This window comes from Staurois parvus, unplaced genomic scaffold (genome assembly GCF_062004578.1).
Source record: "Staurois parvus isolate SC_StPar_1 unplaced genomic scaffold, SC_StPar_1.0 ptg000216l, whole genome shotgun sequence".
Lineage (NCBI taxonomy): Eukaryota > Metazoa > Chordata > Amphibia > Anura > Ranidae > Staurois > Staurois parvus.
Genome location: NW_028318012.1, coordinates 298,229 through 319,409, shown reverse-complemented (window position 1 = coordinate 319,409; position 21,181 = coordinate 298,229). Strand labels below are relative to the sequence as shown.

General features: G+C 41.6%; 1 protein-coding gene across 1 annotated transcript in view; it reads right to left on the bottom strand.

The window, feature by feature from the left end:
- ARHGAP15 (Rho GTPase activating protein 15) overlaps positions 1-21,181 on the bottom strand; it is a 778,695-nt gene that overhangs the window by 659,978 nt on the left and 97,536 nt on the right. The window contains exon 4 of the mRNA XM_089679020.1: positions 11,843-11,911. Coding sequence (XP_089535146.1) covers positions 11,843-11,911 — 69 coding nt within the window. The remainder of the gene's footprint in view (positions 1-11,842; positions 11,912-21,181) is intronic.

The window sequence follows — 21,181 nt, the reverse complement described above, 5'->3', positions numbered from 1 at the left end:
AAAACGCGATGTGATTCAGGTGCAGATTTAAGAAAGGGTCCTGCACCTCTTTGGTGCAAATGCAATGTGATTTGAACCATACAAAGTGTAGTGCAATTCCTGTGTGAATTACATGCGGTGTCCCGCACCGTATAGTGTAAACCCAGGCTAAAAGCAGATTTTTTTTTTTGCCCTGAGGCCTAAGGTAGATTAAAATGACACTAAAGTCTGGTTAAAAAACAGTTCTAAGTATGTATTCTTAACTCAAAAAAGTCCCTTCTATTGCTGTCAGCCTCCACCAAATCTCTTCTCTTTTTTGCTGTTGTGATCTGACTTCATGTTAAAGAGTGGCCACATTCTCTATCGTCCTACTGTATATAGGAATGTCCAAGCAAATAGAAGTGAAGGGGAAAAGGAGAGGTTCAGGAGCACATTACAAGGAAACAGAAAATCTAGTTAGAAACAATTACATGAAAAACAGATTAGAGAGCCACTAACTAGTAGATGTATATGGATTATTTTTGGAGCATAAGGATATTGTTTAGCATCCCTTTAAGTTATCTTACCAATTCTCAGTCTGCTCCAGTCAGGGAGTCCCCTGTGCCAGGGAGTGACAACTCCAGGGGAGAGGAGGGAGCACTCCACAACACCTGGGAATTCTGGGAGTGCTGACATCACCCAGAAGCTCCTATTTTCCATCCATTGTCGGCACTCCCTCCTCTCCCCTGAAGTCGCCATCATTCACTGACACAGGGGAACCAGATCACGTTAACTGGAACAGGGCGTACTCTGGGGACTCTCCCTCCTCATTGGCCATTGGCTCCCACTGCTATCAATCACAGCCAATGAGCCAATGAGGAGAGAGAGGGGGTGGAGCTGAGACAAAACTCTGTGTGAATGAACACGCAGAGCAGTGGCTCGAGAGTGAGCCTGCTTCGGTGCCCCCATACCAAGCAGCTTGGCAAGAAGGAGGGGCCAGTTGTGTGCAAAACCACTGCACAGAGCAGGTAAGTATGACAAGTTTGCTATTTTTAGAACAAAAAACAATCACCTTTAATATCACTTTAAGTTAGCCAACAGAAGGTATCACATAAACCCTAAACTTTCTGCATTACTCAATGCATGTAGATGTATACCCACTCAATAGGAGTGCTGACTATGCCTGCCCTTTCTGACCTGTACTTTATTCATAGAGACTGTACTACAGCTTCTATGAATAAAAAAGGATCTATGAATGGAGGAGGCAGAAAGGGCAGGCAAGTCGGCACACTTGATGAGTGCATATGACAGATCCCTAGGCTCCATTGATCCCTGCTGCACTGGAAGATTATGCTGGCGGGGGAAGGAGAGGGATTGGAGGAGGAAGATTTTAATTAAAGCAGAAGCCAGCAGCACAAGGGACACATTGATTGATAGTAAGGACTCATTGACACCAGTGTGGTGGTCTGTGGCGGATCACTTTAGAAGGGTATCTGACAGGCGGTAAGGAAGACTTATGCCACACTACTATACCACAGTTGTGTGTTTTGCACGTGGTTGTCGATGCAGTTGTAGCACAGCCCCATTGACCTGCATTGGTCACATTTGGCGGTGACCATGCCCACTGACACCAACATTATTATTATTATTATTATTATTACATCGAGTTTATATAGCGCCAAAGGATTTGCTCAGTGCTGTACAATAGAGGGGGGGGACAATACATGAAACAGTACAGCAACAACAAACAGCACACGAGGGGTTAGAGGGCCCTACTCTTTCGAGCTTACAATCTAGAAGGGAGGGGGTAGTGGTACAGGAGGAAGTGGCTGTGGGGGATGGAGTGGTAGGAGGAATGAAGGAGAACGGCTGTTAGGTGAGGGTGGGGTAGGCTTCCCTGAAGAGGTGGGTTTTCAGGGAGCGCCTGAAGGTGAGGAGGGAAGGTGACAGTCTGATGGATTAGGGTAGTGAACTCCAGAGGATGGGGGAGGACCTGGAGAAGTCTTGCAGTCGTGCGTGGGAGGAGGAGACCAGGGAGCAAGATAGAAGGAGGTCCTGTGAAGAGCGAAGGGTACGGGTAGGGTGGTACCTGGGAATCAGGTTGGTGAGGTAGTTAGGGGCAGTGTTGTGAATGGCTTTGTAGGTCAGAGTGAGTAGTTTGAATTTGATGCGTTGGGCAATGGGGAGCCAGTGGGGGGATAGGCAGAGGGGGGTGGCAGAGGTGGAGCAGTTGGTGAGGTGGATGAGTCTAGCCGCTGAGTTCAGGATGGTCTGAAGCGGGGAGAGCCTGCACTTGGGTAGGCCGGTGAGGCTTTTGCATTTTTGTTTTGTGCTGGTTCACGTTTTTCTTGTATACAGCAGTGAGTGGCTGCATTGCAGTGTTCACTTGGGTGGTCAGGGGACAATAATCTGAGGCTCAACCTCCTGGTTTTACGGCCCCCTGGCCACATGTGTGAATGAAGCCTAAGCAATGTCCCTTGTGCTGATTTAATTTTTTTTTTTATATAAACTAAATTAGGATTTAAAGTGCTGAAGCAGAAGGGACAGCCAGGAAAACAGCATTTGCAGATTAAGAAGTCAAAAATGCACGTTCTATATTTCTCTTATGAAAGTTTTTTTCTAACAACTATAGAACATTTAGGTCATCTTTGCAAAACTTCAATATTTTTACCCCCCCCTGAAAAATGTTCTACTTTCCTTATAATGGAGAATGCCCATGTATGCCATTATTGGTTTCATGCCATACATAAGGAGTGGACCGCCGTCTCAAGTGGCCTAGCTTGCGTTTCTCAAAACTCACGCTAAGCACAAACTTACAATGTTCTAGACAAGAGTTGCAAACTATCACTAAATACTTTTTTTTATTTCCGTTCCTTCGCCTGCAGATACATTCGCACTTTTTATGGAAGGCAGTTCATGTCTTGTTCCCCTGTATTAGAGTCTAAATGTATCAAAATAGCCTCACAGAGCTTCATTAGACAGATGCTCGAATTGTCAGTAATCTGCACATGTTACTGCCGTGTTCCTCTCCGTGCCGCGCTCAACCTGCCTGGAAGAATTTCCATCATTCCTTTCAATTGTTGCCCTTCTTGCATCTCTCCAGCTGAAGGAAGGTTAACTAAATAACCAGGAAAAAACATCCGCGGGCAAGCAGATAGCGTTTCACTCAAACAATTAGATGCAAAGGACACAGGAGGAACAGTTGCAATTGTTTCTAGTAATCTAACGAACTAGGGCTGAGGAATTCATTTGCATAATTAGAGTGACGGCATCTCTGAATAACATTATTTATTGCATTCATTTATATAGTGCCAACCTATTCAGCAGGGCTTTATGTAGTGAATAGGACCATTAATGGCATGCAAAGGAGCTAACGCTCTAATGTCTGTACTACACCCCGAGAGCTTCATGTAATGCAGAAGCTAATTTTTGGTGAAAGTCAATTTATTGTGATACTGTGATATGGGAAGAACACACCAATTCCTAGCGAACACACCAACTCCATGCGAACACACCAACTCCATGCAGGTGCCAACTGAACTCAGAACTCCAAGTTGAAGTACTAAGAAGAAAAGAAATGTGAACGCACAAAAATGTATCATTTTTTTTATTTGGTGGAAAAATGTGATTGTATATGTGAGAATATTTGTAAATAGTGCACATATTTAAAAATAAAGAAGACTGATAGTTTTCTTTACATCAGGGGTCTCCAAACTTTCTTAGCAAAGGGCCAGTATTCCGGCTTTGGGGGGCAGACTGTGGCCAGTGGGAGTAAACCATGCTTGCTTTTAATGGGAGGAATTGTGCCCCATTGTTGGCATCAGTGGGAGGAATGGTGCCCCATCAATGGTGTCAGTTAGAGGAATAGTACCCCATCATTGTTGTTAGTGGGAAAAATAGTGCTTCAATATTGGTATCAGTGGGAGGAATGGTACCTCGTCATTGGTGTCAGTTGGAAGAATAGTGCCTCATCATTAGGGTCAGTTGGAAGAACAGTGCCCCATTGTTGGTATCAGTAAGAAGAATAGTGACCCATCATTGGTATCATATGGAGGAATAGGGCCCAATCAATGGTGTCAGTGCGAGGAATAGTGGCTCATTATTGGTGTCAGTTTGAGAAATAGTGCCCCATTGTTGGTATCGGTGGTAGGAATAGTGCCCAATCAAAAGTGTTAGTGGTAGGAATAGCCATCCATCAATGAAGTCTTTTGGAGGGATAGTGCCCCATGGGCCAGATACAGTACAGGCAAGCAAAGGGCCACATCTTGCCCTTGGGCCACAGTTTGGAGACCACTGCTTTAGATTATTAAAGGTGAACTTTACCCTACCCTCCTAATTTTTTTTCCCTGCCTAGGAAGGGTAGGATACTCACCCACCCAGTGGATCCAGCGTTGTACTGCTAAGATCCCCTTCTATGTAGCCGGCACTCAGGTCCCGCGTCGCCATCTTCTTCCAGGACGTCATTGTGAGTCACTGGCACTCCACTAGTCCTGCCCCCTCCTGTTTTAGTGAATGTATGCTCCTGTCCCCTCTCAGGATATCCATGTCACATATCCCGAGAGGCAGTAGGGGGCGCTGACATCATTCACCTAGGCAAATGACAGAAGACGGGCTGTGAAGAATTCAATTTTGATAAAAAGGTGAACAATCAAAAGGAGGAGAAAAAAAACCTGGATAGCTGTGCAGCAGAAGGTGTATAGGAGGAAGCTTGGCAGAAAGGCTAAAGTTCCTCTTTTACAAACAGGCTAAGGCCATAGCAAGAATTATAGCAGATATCCAGCCAAAAAATACCAGCAGAAATCCAGTCAAAATAAAAAGTCACCTCAGCTTCTATACTCACCTTCTTCTAGAGCTGCCCCTTAGTTTTTTTTTTCTCCACTAGATGTCCTCAGCCTTCCCACTGAATGACAGCTAGCATTGTTCAAGCCACCTTATCTGAGCCCTGGCCGTCATGTACACGCCATTCCCCACGTCCCCCCACCCAAAGCCTGTGGCTGGATAGAAAGGGAGGAGCAGCACAGTGATGAGTTAACTTCTTTGTCACACTGCTTTTTCCTCATCAATATGTTCCTTTTTAGAACCAATACTAATCGGTTCCGTGTGCTGCTTCTTCATTTTCCTTTCTGAGCCCTGCTGTACAGGAACAGCAACCTAATATGACCACGTGGTCATAAGTGAACTATGCCATTGACCGAATATGTCTATGTGGCCGTATTGGGTCAATGAAGTCACAGGCATCCCCGCCCCTTTGTTATGTGTAGCTTCTGGGCCAGGAACTCAATAGCCTCAGCTGCTTGGGACAGTGGCACGCTGTTATATGACAGTTTCCAACAGGTTTGACCCAAGCCTTAGCTTGTCTCTGTTCTTTGAAATTCATAGTTGCAGAATGGGTAATTCCATGGCTGCAGCCGATTTGGGACTACGGTCTGCTGTCATGTGACAGTTTGCCATGGGTTCAGTCCAAACTCAGCTTAACCCAAACCTTAGCTCATCCTCAAGAATAACCAAAGTGGGATTGTTTGTTTTCCCAGGTAGAAGCACAGTTGATGGGTGGTCATTTCAGCGCAGTCCCACTGCAAACCAAGGCAAAATGCCCTGTCTCTATGGGAGTTATTTACTAGAAGTCCATGATGCAAAATCTAATGCAACTCTGTATAGAAACCAATCAGCTTCCAGATTTTTATTGCCAAAGCTTACATAAACAAGCTGAAATTAAAAGCTGATTGGCTACCATGCATAGCTGCACCAGATTCTGAGTGCGCCAGTGTTATTAAATCTTCCCCATGTGCCTGGTTCACACCACTGCATTGCAGTGGTGTTTGGGTGGTGTGTGCTGCAAGGAAGCACTGCATGCATAGTGCAGTGTGAGGCAATCCACCAACTTTGCACTGCACAGCAGCCAATTGATCTTCTTAATGAAATGTCTGTGTGACATTTCAATAAAGTTTGTTTTTTAAAAAAAGTACACAGTGCGATGCACGGAGACTGGTGCTCTGGCATTGTGGTGATCCCATCAGACCTGCCAATATATTTTTTGAAAGAAGCTTGCAACGAAAGAAGTCAGCAATGTAACACCTTCACATCTAGGGGTAAAACAAATCCAGCTTCTGACTATGGCAGTGATACCACATATGTGTATGTTATTTGTTGTTTGTACCCATAGTACAGCCCAGAAACAATAGTGCACATTTTGCTTTTTTTTTGTCCTACCTAAAACACTGACACTAACTGACACTGATACTAATTTAAAAAAAAATCCTGATCTTTGACCCAAACACTAACCCTGGCACTGACCTAGATCAAGACTTGATCTAGGTATTTTTTCTTTATTTTTGTCTTTTCTTTTTTAATATTTACAGTATGTATCTTTCTTTTTTACACACTGTTTTTTTTATCTCTGCAAGGAGAGAGAGATACAATGTATCTCTCTCTCCTCCATTCAGGGAGAGAGAAATCATGGGGGTGGGCTTCACAGTGACTGATCACTGTGATAGCCAGTCAGAGGCTTTCACAGCGATCAGGTGACCCAGAATCAGGAATTACGGCTCCCAATCATTAGTATGGGACCCGGGGCTCTCGGTGACACCCTGGTCTTTGTGCTGGGAGCGTGCTGTGTGGCATGGTCCAAACACAAAGACAGATATGCAAATATGTAGCCTCATGGAAAAAGCTCAGTTCTGTGAGGCCGCATATTTGTGTGACGTCAGTACCAAGGGGTTAAACTGGGGGACTCCACACACAAAAAAAAAATGTGCAAGATCCCTCTAAAAATCCAGACCCTTTATTTGAGTATGCAGCCTGCCTGGCCAGGAACGGTAGCGGGGGGAACAAGCATGCTCGCCCCCACTCCTGAACCATTCCAGAACATATGCCCCCACCATGGAAAGGTGCCTTGCTGACAGCATTGTGTTCCCATGTTGTGGGCATCTGCAGGTAGGGGGGGCTTGTTAGAATCTGGAAGCCCCCTTTAATAATAATGAGTATGGAGGTACATAGTACCCCTATTCATTCACAAAAAAGAAAAGGCACTTGTTTGACAAGTTCTTGTTATTGCCACAATATGGCCATGTGGTCATTATTAAGTAATGATGTAATGCTCCATTCCTCACCCCCAGCCAGGGTGATGTTAGTGGTTGGTAGGGATGCTGCAGGTGCAAGCACCCACTTATTTATTTATTTCAGGTACTTATATAGCGCCCTCAATTTACGCAGCACTTTACATATATATTGAATATTCACATCAGTCCCTAACCCTCAAGGGGTGTACAATCTAAGGTCCCTAACTTACATTCATACATACACATACTAGGGCCAATTTAGAGAGGATCCAATGAACCTACCAGCATGTCTTTGGAGTGTGGGAGGAAACCAGAGTACCTGCAGGAAACTCACGCAGGCACAGGGAGAACATGCAAACTCCAGGCAGGTGGAGCCGTGGCTTTGATACGAACCAGCGACCCTAGTACTGCCAGGCAGAAGTGCTAACCATTTAGCCACTGTGCCGCCCACTTCTTCCTTAGCAGCCATTGAGAACTGTATTTAACCATATTAATGCAATGATGTAACCCAATATATTCCCTGCCTATTTGCTTCTGTGGCCAGGGGTTCCTAGCCATGTAAGTGAATTAGCCTAGTGGTGTCAGTTGTTGGTAAGGACGTGGTGACCGCAAGCACCCCCTAATTCCTTAGCAGCCATTGACAGCTGTCATGTTTGTCGTCACGGAATGCCCTAAACATTTGGTGTTTTTGGATGAATGTCCAAACAACCAGTGGTTGGTCTGAACATACATTGTGTAACGTAGCCATCCCAGGAGTCATTTGTGACATGCACACATGGCACAAAGTATTGTGTAGATGGATGCCAATTAAAGATGGTGGCACTGAAGAAGAGGGGCAAAGGAGGGCGTTTAACTCAAAAAAATGTCTGGACTCCATGATCTAGTAAGTTTTCTTTTTCATAACTGGATAAGTGTTAGGGGTTTTTTTTTGTGTGTGTGTGGGGGGGGGGTAGTGGTTGAGTAGTGTGTAGTTCCTTCTTAATCATGGCTGCTTTTCACAATATAAGGGATGATTTGTTGGATAACAAAGCAGTAGGGGATATATTACTGTATTTGCTGCTATAGATTTCCACTCACTCCTTGGGTTTGATTTACTAAAGGCAAATAGACTGTGCACTCTGCAAGTGCAGTTGCTCCAGAGCTTAGTAAATGAGGTGAAGCTTCAACTTACAAAGAATACCCAATCACCTGTAAGGAGATTTTTTAAAAAATTGCATTTTTGCTTGCACAGGATAGGACGATGGAAGTCAGAATAGCTTCCCTCATATACTCAGTTTGGAACAACTGCACTTGCTTAGTTCCCAATCTATTTGCCTTTAGTAAATCATCCCCCATGTCTGTTGAAACCAGTGTCAAGTGTACAGGAAGTGAGGGTAAAACCCTCTAATGGAGCCCTGGATAGCAGTGTTTTTCTGGCTTGTTATACACTTTTTAAATGTGTTGGTTTGAGCAGATGATCTACAATTACAATGAATAAAGAATCAGTGACAACACTGAAAATAAAATCCAGTGATGACATACAATACACATTAACCCAATTAAACTGTAAAACTTCTAAACTGATTTTAAGCTTTCAACTGCATCACTAAGCCTGTTCCTGTCAATAGGCTGATGTACATTAGACAGTTAGTGAGACAATGCACTGCGGGACGTGCATCAGATTAGCACACTTCTAACAGGTAGAGAAGCATGGAATGTGACACACCATATGGTAGAGGTCAACACAAATGACAAGATTTCTACAGTAAAGTGATTCTGGAAATTGTAAGAAGAGCTTTAAGGAAAATAGGTATTTAAGGAATATGTCTAAAAGTAAACTCTCTCTTGATATATATATATATATATATATATATATATAATTTTTTTTAACTGACATACACTATATTGCCAAAAGTATTGGGACGCTTGCCTTTACACGCACATGAACTTTAATGGCATCCTAGTCTTAGTCTGTAGGGTTCAATATTGAGTTGGCCCACCCTTTGCAGCTATAACAGCTTCAACTCTTCTGGGTAGGCTGTCCACAAGGTTTAGGAGTATGTCTATGGGAATGTTGACCATTCTTCTAGAAGCGCATTTGTGAGGTCAGGCACTGATGTCAGACGGGAAGGCCTGGCTTGCAGTCTCCGCTCTAACTCATCCCAAAGGTGTTCTATCGGGTTGAGGTCAGGACTCTGTGCAGGCCAGTCAAGTTCCTCCACCCCAAACTTGCTCATCCATGTCTATATGGACCTTGCTTTGTGCACTGGTGCACAGTCATGTTGGAACAGGAAGGGGCCATCCCCAAACTCTTCCCACAAAGTTGGGAGCAAGAAATTGTCCAAAATGTCTTGATATGCTGACGCCTTAAGAGTTCCCTTCACTGGAACTAAGGGGCCAAGCCCAACCCCTGAAAAACAATCACACACCATAATCCCCCCTCTACCAAACTTTACACTTGGCACAATGCAGTCAGACAAGTACAGTTCTGACAACAGCCAAATCTAGACACATCCATTGGATTGCCAGACAGAGAAGCATGATTTGTCACTCCAGAGAACACAACTCCACTGCTCTAGAGCCCAGTGGTGGCGTGCTTTACACCACTGCAACCGACACTTTGCATTGCACTTGGTGATGTAAGGCTTGGCCATGGAAACCCATTCCATGAAGCTCTCTATGCACTGTTGTTGTGCTAATATGAAGGCCACACAAAGTTTGGAGGTCTTTAGCTATTGCCTCTGCAGACAGTTGGCGACTTCTGCGCACTGTGTGCTTCAGCATGCGCTGACCCTATTCTGTCCTACCACTTTGTGGATGACTTGCTGTTGTTGCCAATTGCTTCCACTTTGTTATAATACCACTAACAGTTGACCGTGGAATATTTACGCCCCTTGAGGGTTAGGGACTGATGTGAATGTACAATATACAGGTGAAACTCGAAAAATTTGAATATCGTGCAAAAGTTCATTTATTTCAGTAATGCAACTTAAAAGGTGAAACTAATATATGAGATAGACTCATTACATGCAAAGCAAGATAGTTCAAGCCGTGATTTGTCATAATTGTGATGATTATTGCTTACAGCTCATGAAAACCCCAAATCCACAATCTCAGAAAATTAGAATATTACATGCAATCAATAAAACAAGGATTGTACATAGAACAATATTGGACCTCTGAAAAGTAGAAGCATGCATATGTACTCAGTACTTGGTTTGGGCCCCTTTTGCAGCAATTACTGCCTCAATGCGGCGTGGCATGGAAGCTATCAGCCTGTGGCACTGCTGAGGTGTTGTTTGAATACTGTACATGCATAACTCAGAATTTGGGTTCGTGGTTATTGGTCACTTATTAGTTTAATTCTTTATTTAATTATTATTATCTACAGAGTATGGGTGACTTCCAGACCAAATACTAATTAAATGTTCTTCCAGTTAAAAAACACACACACATCCATTTCCACCTTATATGATTGTAAAGTGAATGTAAAAGATAATAAGCATAAAATTACATAAAATACAAATTCTTAGTATTTGTGCTGGACATTTGTATATTATTTTATATTCTTTTATATCATTAGAATTTTACTTCTTTTTTTATCCTTTTACCCTTCTTTTCCCTAGATTCTGGATGTGTCAGGCAACAAAACATTTTATACACTTTGAAACTCTCAAACTATTTACTAGAATACAAAACATGATATTTATAGAAATGTATTCTGTTATGTGCTTTTCTTGTTATACTGTAAATGCACATTTTCTGAAGAAGTGAGAATTGCAAGTCATGAGATGTGTTAAAGGTAAGTTATATTTACCTTAACTGTCTCCAAAAAAAATCTATATGTATTTTACATTTTCTCTTCACAATTCTTGAATCTCATTTAGGAGCAAAAAGAGAGCCTCCCCTACTACTTGCTATCTTAAAGATGATTTTTTTTTCTGATATATTTGAAAGCTTGGATGTAACTGTATGGAGGGAAGAGGAGTAAAACTGAGGAGTAAACGTGTAAATCTTAGCTTGAGTTTTTGAGTTCTGTAGACAACAGGCTTTATACAGCAGGAGGTGAGGATAAACTGAAAGACTGGCAAAAAGGAGCCTTAAAGCAGAATTCTAGCCATTTTTGTGTTTATTAAAAGTAAGCAGCTACAAAAACTGTAGCTGCTGACTTTTAATAAACACACACTTACCTGTCCCAGAGTCCAGTGATGTTCTCACCAGCGGCGTCCCTTCTCCCCTTCTCTCCTCCCTGACGCCAGCATTTCAACTGTGGGCACCAAGCTGTGACAGCTTGTGGCTTCACAGCTTGGTGTCCACTGCGCATGCATGAGCCGCGCTGCGCCTCCTAATTGGTCCGACAGTCTTCTGGGACCTGTGAAAGTTCCCAGGAGACTGCGGGAGGGAGAAGGGGGCTGAACTTCCGGCTTATTTTCCAGCGGCGAACTGAGCTGGAAGTGGGAGCAGGTACCTGTCAATAACAGGTATCCATTCCCCCCTCCTCCCCCAAATGGCAGTGGAACTCCGCTTCAAGCTCCACTCACTGGTTGAAATTAAAATACATAAAATTAAAATGCAACATTCCATATTTACCTGACTGTGGCAATACAGTGGTACAGTGGGCAGGACAGGATAACAACAGGAAAGGTAAGTAGCAAAGTGGTCATGGACAGCACAGTGTGTAGTTTTGTCAAAAGTCAAAATATGCAAAATACAGGGTGGCTTTAAGCCTACAACAGTAATTTCTCAAGAAAAGATGTGCTTGAATCCACTACTCTTGCAAAATAAAACCATACTAATATCCTCATCATTTGGTGAAAGGAAAAGTTCACTTTAATGAAACAACTTACAAGGATGTCTTTAGAAATTCTGTTCTCAGTCACGTAGTGTTGAGAATGATTTCTTCGATGACGAGAAATCTGCAACAAAAAACACATAGAAAATAAGGCAAATAAAGCCAATGCTTAAGAGACTATTTAAGGAGAAAGGGGGTGTGGGGAATAAAAATAAATCAGCATATAAAATTCATCCTGAATGAATGACTTAAAGTTGACTTAAAATATATCTAAAGGCAAAAAACTTTTTTTTTTTAGTTTTGGATAGAGTGGAGAGGGATTAGAACACACATGAGGTTTCATTGCTGTGCCCCCTTAGAATGATTTACCCTCTCTATTTGTCCTGTTTACCATTATCATCAAAAAGTGAAAGAAAATTCCAAATTTTGGGTTGTCACCAGAAAAGTAATAGAGGGGACAATAGTTCTGGTGATCCCGGTGACTACCAGGGATTCCCTCATTTTGCTGAGATTTACTCTCACTTCCTGTTTTGGCTATGGGACAGAAAGTGAAGGGAAATCTCCCCAATGGAACACAGGTGGAAATAAAAAACATGATCCTCCTTTACCTTATCCAAAATGAAAAAAAAAAGTTTTGATTTAATACTACTTGCTACTTTAATTTTTGGTGGAAGGGAATAGCAATTGATTTTCACTAAATCTTTACCAGTTCTATGCACTGTTGCAAGTAACATTCCCACACCTTGTTTGTGACAATTCAGTTAATCCAAATTTGGATATTCATCTGAATTAACCTATGGGGAAAGAACTCTCCACAATGGTCCAACCTAGCAGTGATGACCCAAGATAGGTTCCCTACTCCACTCTAAATTTTATAGGTAGCAAATTACTAAACCTAAGACACATTGGGGTTGCTTTACTAAATGTTCCTTTAGCTTAGTGATAATTTATATATATATATATATATATATATATATATATATATTTTTATTTTTTATATATATATATATATATATATATATATATATATATATATATATATATATAAAAAACATTTCTTGCATGTGATTAGGTATTTCTTTGCAAATTGATTTTCTCCACATTCACTAAGTAGAACGTGTTAATAGTTTTATTTTCTTCTTGCTTGCCTTACCTATATAGAAAGCAGCTAGTCAAAAAGCACACCAAGTTAGGTTGATGGAATTATAATCTGGACAAGGCACTAACGAGACAAGCCAAATTTGTAATGGCCATTAGCTGTAATAATATCTCCCCAAACCCTTTTGACTTTCTAAAGGTCTTAGGACCACTGTTCACCAGGAAATAGATCTTGTCCAATGCAGTTTCCTATCCCCCCTCCTATTCCCCTTCCTTTCCCCTCCCCATTTTACTTCCATATTGTCTTTTTTGATATTTTCCATTTTTGCCACTTTTACATGGTTTTTATCTTCTAATTTTGTTTACAGGTCAGATGCTTACACACTTGATTATACAGTCATGGCCGAAATTGTTGGCACCCTTGATATTTTTCCTGAAAATCAAGTATTTCACACAAAAAAGGTATTGCATTAACACATGTTTTGCTATACACATGTTTATTCCCTTTGTATGTATTGGAACAAATATAAAACAGAGGCAGAAAAGCAAATATGACATAATGTCACACAAAACCCCAAAAATGGGCTGGACAAAAGTATTGGCACCCTTAACTTAATATTTGGTTGCACACCCTTTGGAAAACATAACTGAAATCAGTCGCTTCCTATAACCATCAATAAGCTTCTGACACCTCTCACCCGGAATTTTGGACCACTCTTCCTTTGCAAACAGCTCCAGGTCTCTCTTATTGGAAGGACACCTTTTCCCAACAGCAATTTTAAGATCTCTCCACAGGTGTTCAATGGGATTTAGATCTGGGCTCATTGCTGGCCACTTCAGAACTCTCCAGCGCTTCTTTGCCATCCATTTCTGAGTGCTTTTTGACGTATGTTTGGGGTCATTGTCCTGCTGGAAGACCCAGGATCTTGGACGCAAACCCAGCTTTCTGACACTGGGCCCTACAGTGCGACCCAAAATCCTTTGGTAATCCTCAGATTTCATGATGCCTTGCACACAGTCAAGGCACCCAGTGCCAGAGGCAGCAAAACAACCCCAAAACATCATTGAACCTCCACCATATTTTACCGTAGGTACTGTGTTTTGTTCTTTGTAGGCCTCATTCCGTTTTCGGTAAACAGTAGAATGATGTGCTTTACCGAAAAGCTCTATCTTGGTCTCATCTGTCCACAAGACGTTTTCCCAGAAGGCTTTTGGCTTACTCAAGTACATTTTGGCAAACTGTAGTCTTGCTTTTTTATGTCTCTGTGTCAGCAGTGGGGTCCTCCTGGGTCTCCTGCCATAGCGTTTCATTTCATTTAAATGTCGACGGATAGTTCGCGCTGACACTGATGCTCCCTGAGCCTGCAGGACAGCTTGAATGTCTTTGGAACATGTTTGGGGCTGCTTATCCACCATCCGGACTATTCTGCGTTGCAATCTTTCATCAATTTTCCTCATCCGTCCACGACCAGGGAGATTAGCTACAGTGCCATGGGTTGCAAACTTCTTGATAATGTTGCGCACTGTGGACAAAGGCAAATCTAGTTCTCTGGAGATGGACTTGTAACCTTGAGATTGTTGATATTTTGCCACAATTTTGGTTCTCAGGTCCTCAGACAGTTCTCGTCTCCTCTTTCTGTTGTCCATGCTTAGTGTGGCACAGACAGACACACAATGCAAAGGTTAAGTGAACGTCTCTCCTTTTTATCTGCTTTCAGGTGTGATTTCTATATTGCCCACACCTGTTACTTGCCCCAGGTGAGTTTACAGGAGCATCACATGCTTGTAACATTCTTATTTATCCGCAGTTGTGAAAGGGTGCCAATACTTTTGTCCAGCCCATTTTTGGAGGTTTGTGTGACATTATGTCGAATTTGCTTTCTTTCCTCCCTTTTTTTGTTTTGTCCCAATACACACAAAGGGAATAAACATGTGTATAGCAAAACATGTGTTAATGCAATACGTTTCGTGAGAAATACATGATTTCCTGGAGAAATATCAAGGGTGCCAACAATTTCGGCCATGACTGTAATGTTGGTCCATATATGTATCCTATCTTGTTGTTCTGATCAAGACATACCTGCTTTAATTCTTTTTTTTTTCTTTTTTTATTATTACACATTGCAGGTTGAAGTGGCATAATAGAACATCATTTCCCATTGGGTTTCACTCATAGTAGGTTTGTGAATATATGATGATAATTTCATGTCAATCCTATTTATTGTATGGACACCCATTCTTTTCAATTTCCAATTTATATATGGTACGCTCTATGTACTTTTCTTACCATGATGTAATCATTGTTTTTCCATGTACTTTTTTACCTGTTGCATGTGAAAATGGTTCTTATAAATAAAGAATGCATATATAAAAAAATATGACTTCACAAATACAGTGGTTGGACAAAATTATGGAAACACCAGGTAAAAGAACAAAATTGTTACTTAATATGGTGTTGGACCACCTTTGGCATCCAGGATGGTCTGAATTCTCCTGGGAATTGACAAATATAAGTCTTGGTTGGTGGATAACGGAATATGATTCCACTCTTCATGCAAAAATCAATCCAATTCTTGCAGGGATGCAAGAATGAAAATGAGCCCAAATCTTGTTCTCCAAAATTGACCATAGTGGCTCTTTAATATTGAGGTCCAGCAACTGCGGTGCCCAGGAAAGGTGCAAGACTTTGTCTGCATGCTCATCAAACCTCAATTTGGCAAAACCAGCTGTATAAATCAGAGCATTATCATCTTGGTAAATTGTGCTTTCAAGGTGATAATGGGGCCTGCAGAATGCCAAGATATGGCTGCCCAAAGCATGATTGTGCCGCCACCATGCTTTACTGTTAGCACAAGACTGGTCTTAAGCTTGGGACGGTGTTTGACACACAAAAACATGTCCGGTGGTTGGAAACAGTGTGAAGCATAATTCATTGGATCATATTACAGTCTTCCATTGGTCTATAGTCCATGAATTATGGGTGCTGCACCACTCTCACCTCTTCTGAATATTAATACCGGTCACTCGTGTTTTAGCAATTGCAGCTCTCTCATGAATCATTGGCACATGGTGTTCCCTCTGCACAGTTTTTTTGGACATGGGCTTCAGAAGAATGAGATTGAGCTCTGCAGTCACTTTTTCAGCAGTTGTTTTCTTATTTCTGGTCACAATCCTGCACATTATCCTTTTGTCCCTTTCAGTCGGTTGACCATGTCGACTGCGCTTATGCTTATCAGATGACATTTTCCCAGAAACTGTATTTGCCATCATAACTTTTGATACCTTGCAACACAGCAAATAAATTGGCAACTTCAGTCACAGAGGCACCAGCTAAGCGGCACCAACAATTTGCCCTCTTTGAAGCTCAGTAAGCTCTGACATGATTCCATATTACTAGCAGCGCACACAGTAAATTACAAAAGTAAGGCTTCCCACCTGTTAGCTAGGTGTCTCATCAAACAGCAGGAGCAAAAGAATGTTACATCACTTCCATTTCAACATGAACACATCATCACTTTCACACTTGCAAATCATGTAGTGATTCCATTTTTTTGTCTAACTGCTGTATGTTGTAACAGTTTTTGAACAAATGACAAAGTGACATGCCAGGATCCAGTCTTAATAGCCACATTTATAAGATTATTTTGTAATAAAAGAAAGGATTCTTCAAACGTTTAGCTGCCTTCTAACCCATCAAACCTCATCTACCAAATTCTCACATTTCTGACGGCCCAAAGAAAAAAAAAACATTCCAAGATGACCACTGAAATTAGCAAATTTGGGTGCTATCTCTGTGTATTAGTAAGTTAGAAATAAAGAATGTATTGACATCCTTGGCACAATGGAGAGAAAAAAACTTTACATGACCTATTTAAAAAGAACACCGCTTAACAAATACATTAGAGGCAAAGAACATCTGGTGACAAGACTGTGTCCTAAAGTGTTTTGCTCTCTTAATATTCTGCATCTAAAGCAAAAGAGCTTTCATGAAAATAACTTTGGTTAGTGGCAGTTACTCCTCTGGGGGAGGAAGGAAATGTCATAGCGTATTTTCTCTTTTTTGCAGGCCTGTTTTCAGGAGTGTCAGCCCCTCGTGTTATTCACATGGAGGGTAAGTGAGAGTGATTCACCCAGGCTACTGAGACAAAACTTCTAAGATCTCCGAGTTTCCATTTTTTATTATTAATGCAAGATTAAAATGAAAGCATCAACATACCATTATTAGAGGCGATCATTATTTTCAGAAAACCTGTGATTAATATTTTAGTCATTTAGACGTTACGTAGACAAAGGGATGCATATTTTAAAGAGAATACCACATGTAACACACAAATCTGGGGCAGCGATACAATGGGGATGGTTAATGAAAGGATTCATAAGCTCCTCCTCAGCTGCTCGGTCAGCCACATCAGCAGAGAAGGTCCCCAAAAGACGAGAAGAACTGCAGAAAAGGGAAATACAGAAAACATTGCTTTACCTCACCCTGCGTCCTTTCCAGAGGAATTAAAGGAATACTCCAGCTTTGATATTTTTTAAAGAAATTTGTCATGGGAGCAAATTTAAGTTTGCCATTTGTTGACCTCTCCTTCTAAAAATGCTTGTTGCCACCCAATTGTGCTGATCCTCTGGACTCAAGTCACTTTTATCTGACTGCTTTTTTGTCAATGACTTAGAAGGTTTGATTTACCAAATGAAATAGACTGTTCTTCACTTTGAAAGAGAAGCTGAGCTTTGTAAGGGGATTTTCTTGATCTTCCCTTACTCTATCCAAAATTTAAAAAAAAGTTTTGCTTTTAGCTTTACTTTAATGTTTGGTGGAAGAGGGTAGCTATTGATTCTCACCTTATCTTTACCACTTTTCTGAACTGTCATGACTTCCCCCACACTAGCATGTTTGTGACAATCCAAAAAAAAAAACAAATTTGTGTTTTCATCTGAACTAGCGTTGTTGCTGTCTTTATGGGGAGAGAACTCTCTTCAATGGTCCAACCTAGCAGTGACAACCCAATGTAGTTTCCCCATTCTACTCTAAATTTGATACCTATCAAATCACTGCAGATTAGATGCATTGGAGTTGATTTAGTAAAGGAAAATTGGCCCTGCAAGGGAATTTACCCTTAGCTTAATGAATGAGGTGAAGCTTTGCTGACTTTCATCATCCAATCATGCGTAATCAAAAATGCTGTTTTTTTATTTCCCTTACATGTGATTGGTTATTCTTTGCAAAATGACATTTTGCCACATTTACAAAGCTCTGGGGAAACTTCTCTTTTCCCTTTGGTAAATCAAACCCAAAGTATTCAAACTAGAGGGTCAAGTTAACAACCAGGCAACTCACATTTTTCTGGACATTAGCAATGGCACTCCCCATATTTAATTATTATTAATTTACCTTAAGGCCTCATTCACACCAGTGTGCAGAGACATGAGTTTTTTTGCATGTGTTTTGCAAGGACACAAAGAAAACAATTGTTCTCTATGTGTCCTGTTTCCATCACAATGTTAGTATCACATGCTGATTTTTTCTGTTCAGGAATCTGCAACGTATGTAAAAGTCACTGACATGCACATGAAAACTGATGTAAACTTGTGCCTCTGCAAGTGAAATGTGCACAGTTTTCCCATGTATGTATGACGAATGCCAAGGAAAACTGGTTAGTATGTCTACATGATGTCATGTGTCACTGCCATCTTTGAAAAAAAAACAGTAACGTATGGAAACTATAACTTTGTGTGGACATTCCTTTCTTGTGAATACAAGCAGCCTAAGAGAGGATCCCCCTAAAATAAGCCATACAGTTGCAAATTTACCTTTCACACAAAGTGAAAAGTGGTTTAAGCTATACTGACCAGCAGGGGCGGACTGACAACTCATGGGGCCCCCCGGCAATAGGGGATCATGGGGCTCCTGTGTGCTCGCCCACACTCAAACCACACCCAAAAAAGCCTATGAAAGGTACCAGGGGCATCTCATGGGGCCCCCTACTGATCCCGGGCCCTCGGGCAGTGCCCGAGTTCCCAATGGTCAGTCCGCCCCTGCTGACCAGTTTGAGGGTAGGTATACGTGTGCATGTATCTCCTTTAAAATGTCACACAGGAAGATATCGTCCCATACTTGGACAAGTCATCTAAAACCCAATTGAACTATTTAACACAATTGCACATATCATTTCAGCGTTCACCAAAATTACAGGTTTTCAATGTCTTTCCTATCATATAATATGTGGCCAGATTAGGTCAATAGTGTCATGAGCATCTTCGACCCTATTTGCAGCTACAGTGTAGGGTGTTCCAGATGCATCTCATTGGCCAAGGAACGAAAGCTCACTTCCACATCATCGCTATTGCAGAGCTATTGGTCTGACTTGGGTGGGCATGTCAGATGGATCCATTGAAATCACGGCTCTCAAAAGAGAACAGAGGTCCTTAGCTGCAGGCTAGTGGCAGAGGACAGGCTATGTTATTATTCAAATTGATTTACTAAAGGCAAATAGGCTGTTTCCTTTACAAGGGAAGTTGCATTTTGTAAGGGGTGTTCCCCAAGGCCTAGGGAATGAGGTGAAGCTCTGCTGGCTTCCATCATTCATTCATGTGCACGCAAAAATTAATTTAAAAAAAATGTCCTTGAACATTTTCGACATTCTTTGCAAAGTGAACTTTCACCACATCCACTAAGCTCTAAGGAAAATTTCATTGCAAACAGTAACTTCTCTTGCAAAGGTAACAGCCTTAGTGAGTATGTGTAATCAATTAAATAAAATCACTGCGCAAAGGATTTTTACTTTCAACACATATGATACTCCTGCTGCAGTGCCAAAATCACCCATGTGCAATACACAGGACCACTATGCAGGTACTATACAAGTATTTATGATCGCTAGGTATCTGTGTATATCCCCAGCGCAGGGGCGGACTGACCATTTGGAAACCCGGGCACTGCCCGAGGGCCCGGGTTCAGTAGGGGGCCCCATGAGATGCCCCTGGTACCTTTTTCATAGGCTTTTTTGAGTTTGGGCAAGGACACAGAAGCCCCATGATCCCCTATTGCCCGGGGGCCCCATGAGTTGTCAGTCCGCCCCTGCCCCAGTGTTAATATAACTTGATCAATCATAAACAAACAAAGAAATAAAAACCTTATAAATCAAAACCATAAACAATAAGTGCCCATAAAAAGTCCAAAAAATACAGACACCACCAACAGTGCCAATAGTGATCTATACAACACTCTAATATGTGCTCCACTCTTATCATACAAGGCAGGTATCTTCAAATGGTGCTGCTCTCCCCCCTCTGTGCATTGAGACCCACCAGATGTTTAGACCCAAATAATATACGGGTCTATATGTGCTCATGTAGTGATGCCAAGATCTGTGTCTCCATTCTCCTCAATGTCCCCTTGTGCACACTCCTCAACTCAAGGTTAAAAGGCAATAAACAAGATAATTGCTTAACCAGTTTCATGAATAAAATATTACAGACAAAGATAGTGAAGTGTCACTCACATGTTCTGATGCCCTGATCGGCACTGACCGGAAAGTGGCGGCCGGCACAATACCGATTGTTACACTGCTGGAACTTGCTGGTTGCTGGTCAGGGCACCAGAACATGTGAGTGATAGTTCACTATTTTTGTCTGTAATATGTTATTCATTAAACTAGGTGAGCAATGATCTCATTTATGGCCTTTTATCCCTGATTTCTGGATTGTGCACAAGGTTTGTACACAACAGTGAAGACACAGATCTCGGTATCATTACATGAGCGCATATAGACCCGTACAACATTTGATAAGTCTCAATGTGCAGAGGGGGAAGGTGTGAAATCACAAAGCAGGAGCAGGAGGAAAATACATTTAATCTCCAAACACTGAAAGGTTTCTTTACAGTGAGAGCTGTGAAAATGTGGAATAGACTCCCTCAAATGTTGGTTATGGCCAGCTCAGTGGATTGCTTCAAAAAAGTCCTGGATTCTTTCTTAGATACACAGAATATAACTGGATACTAACATTTATAGGTAAAGTTGATCCAGGGAATATCCGATTGCCTCTCGGGGGAACAGGGAGGCATTTTTTTCCAAGCAGGAGCAAATTGTATCATGTTTTGCTGGGGTTTTTTTGCCTTCCTCTGGATCAATTGTGGGTATAGGATTATAACTTTTCTTTTTCTATGGTTGAACTGGATGGACTTTTGTCTTTTTTCAGCCAGACTAACTATGTAACTATGTATGTAACTATGTATCACCATTTGGAAAACATCGCCTTGTATGATTAGAGTGGAGCAAATATTAGAGTGCTGTAA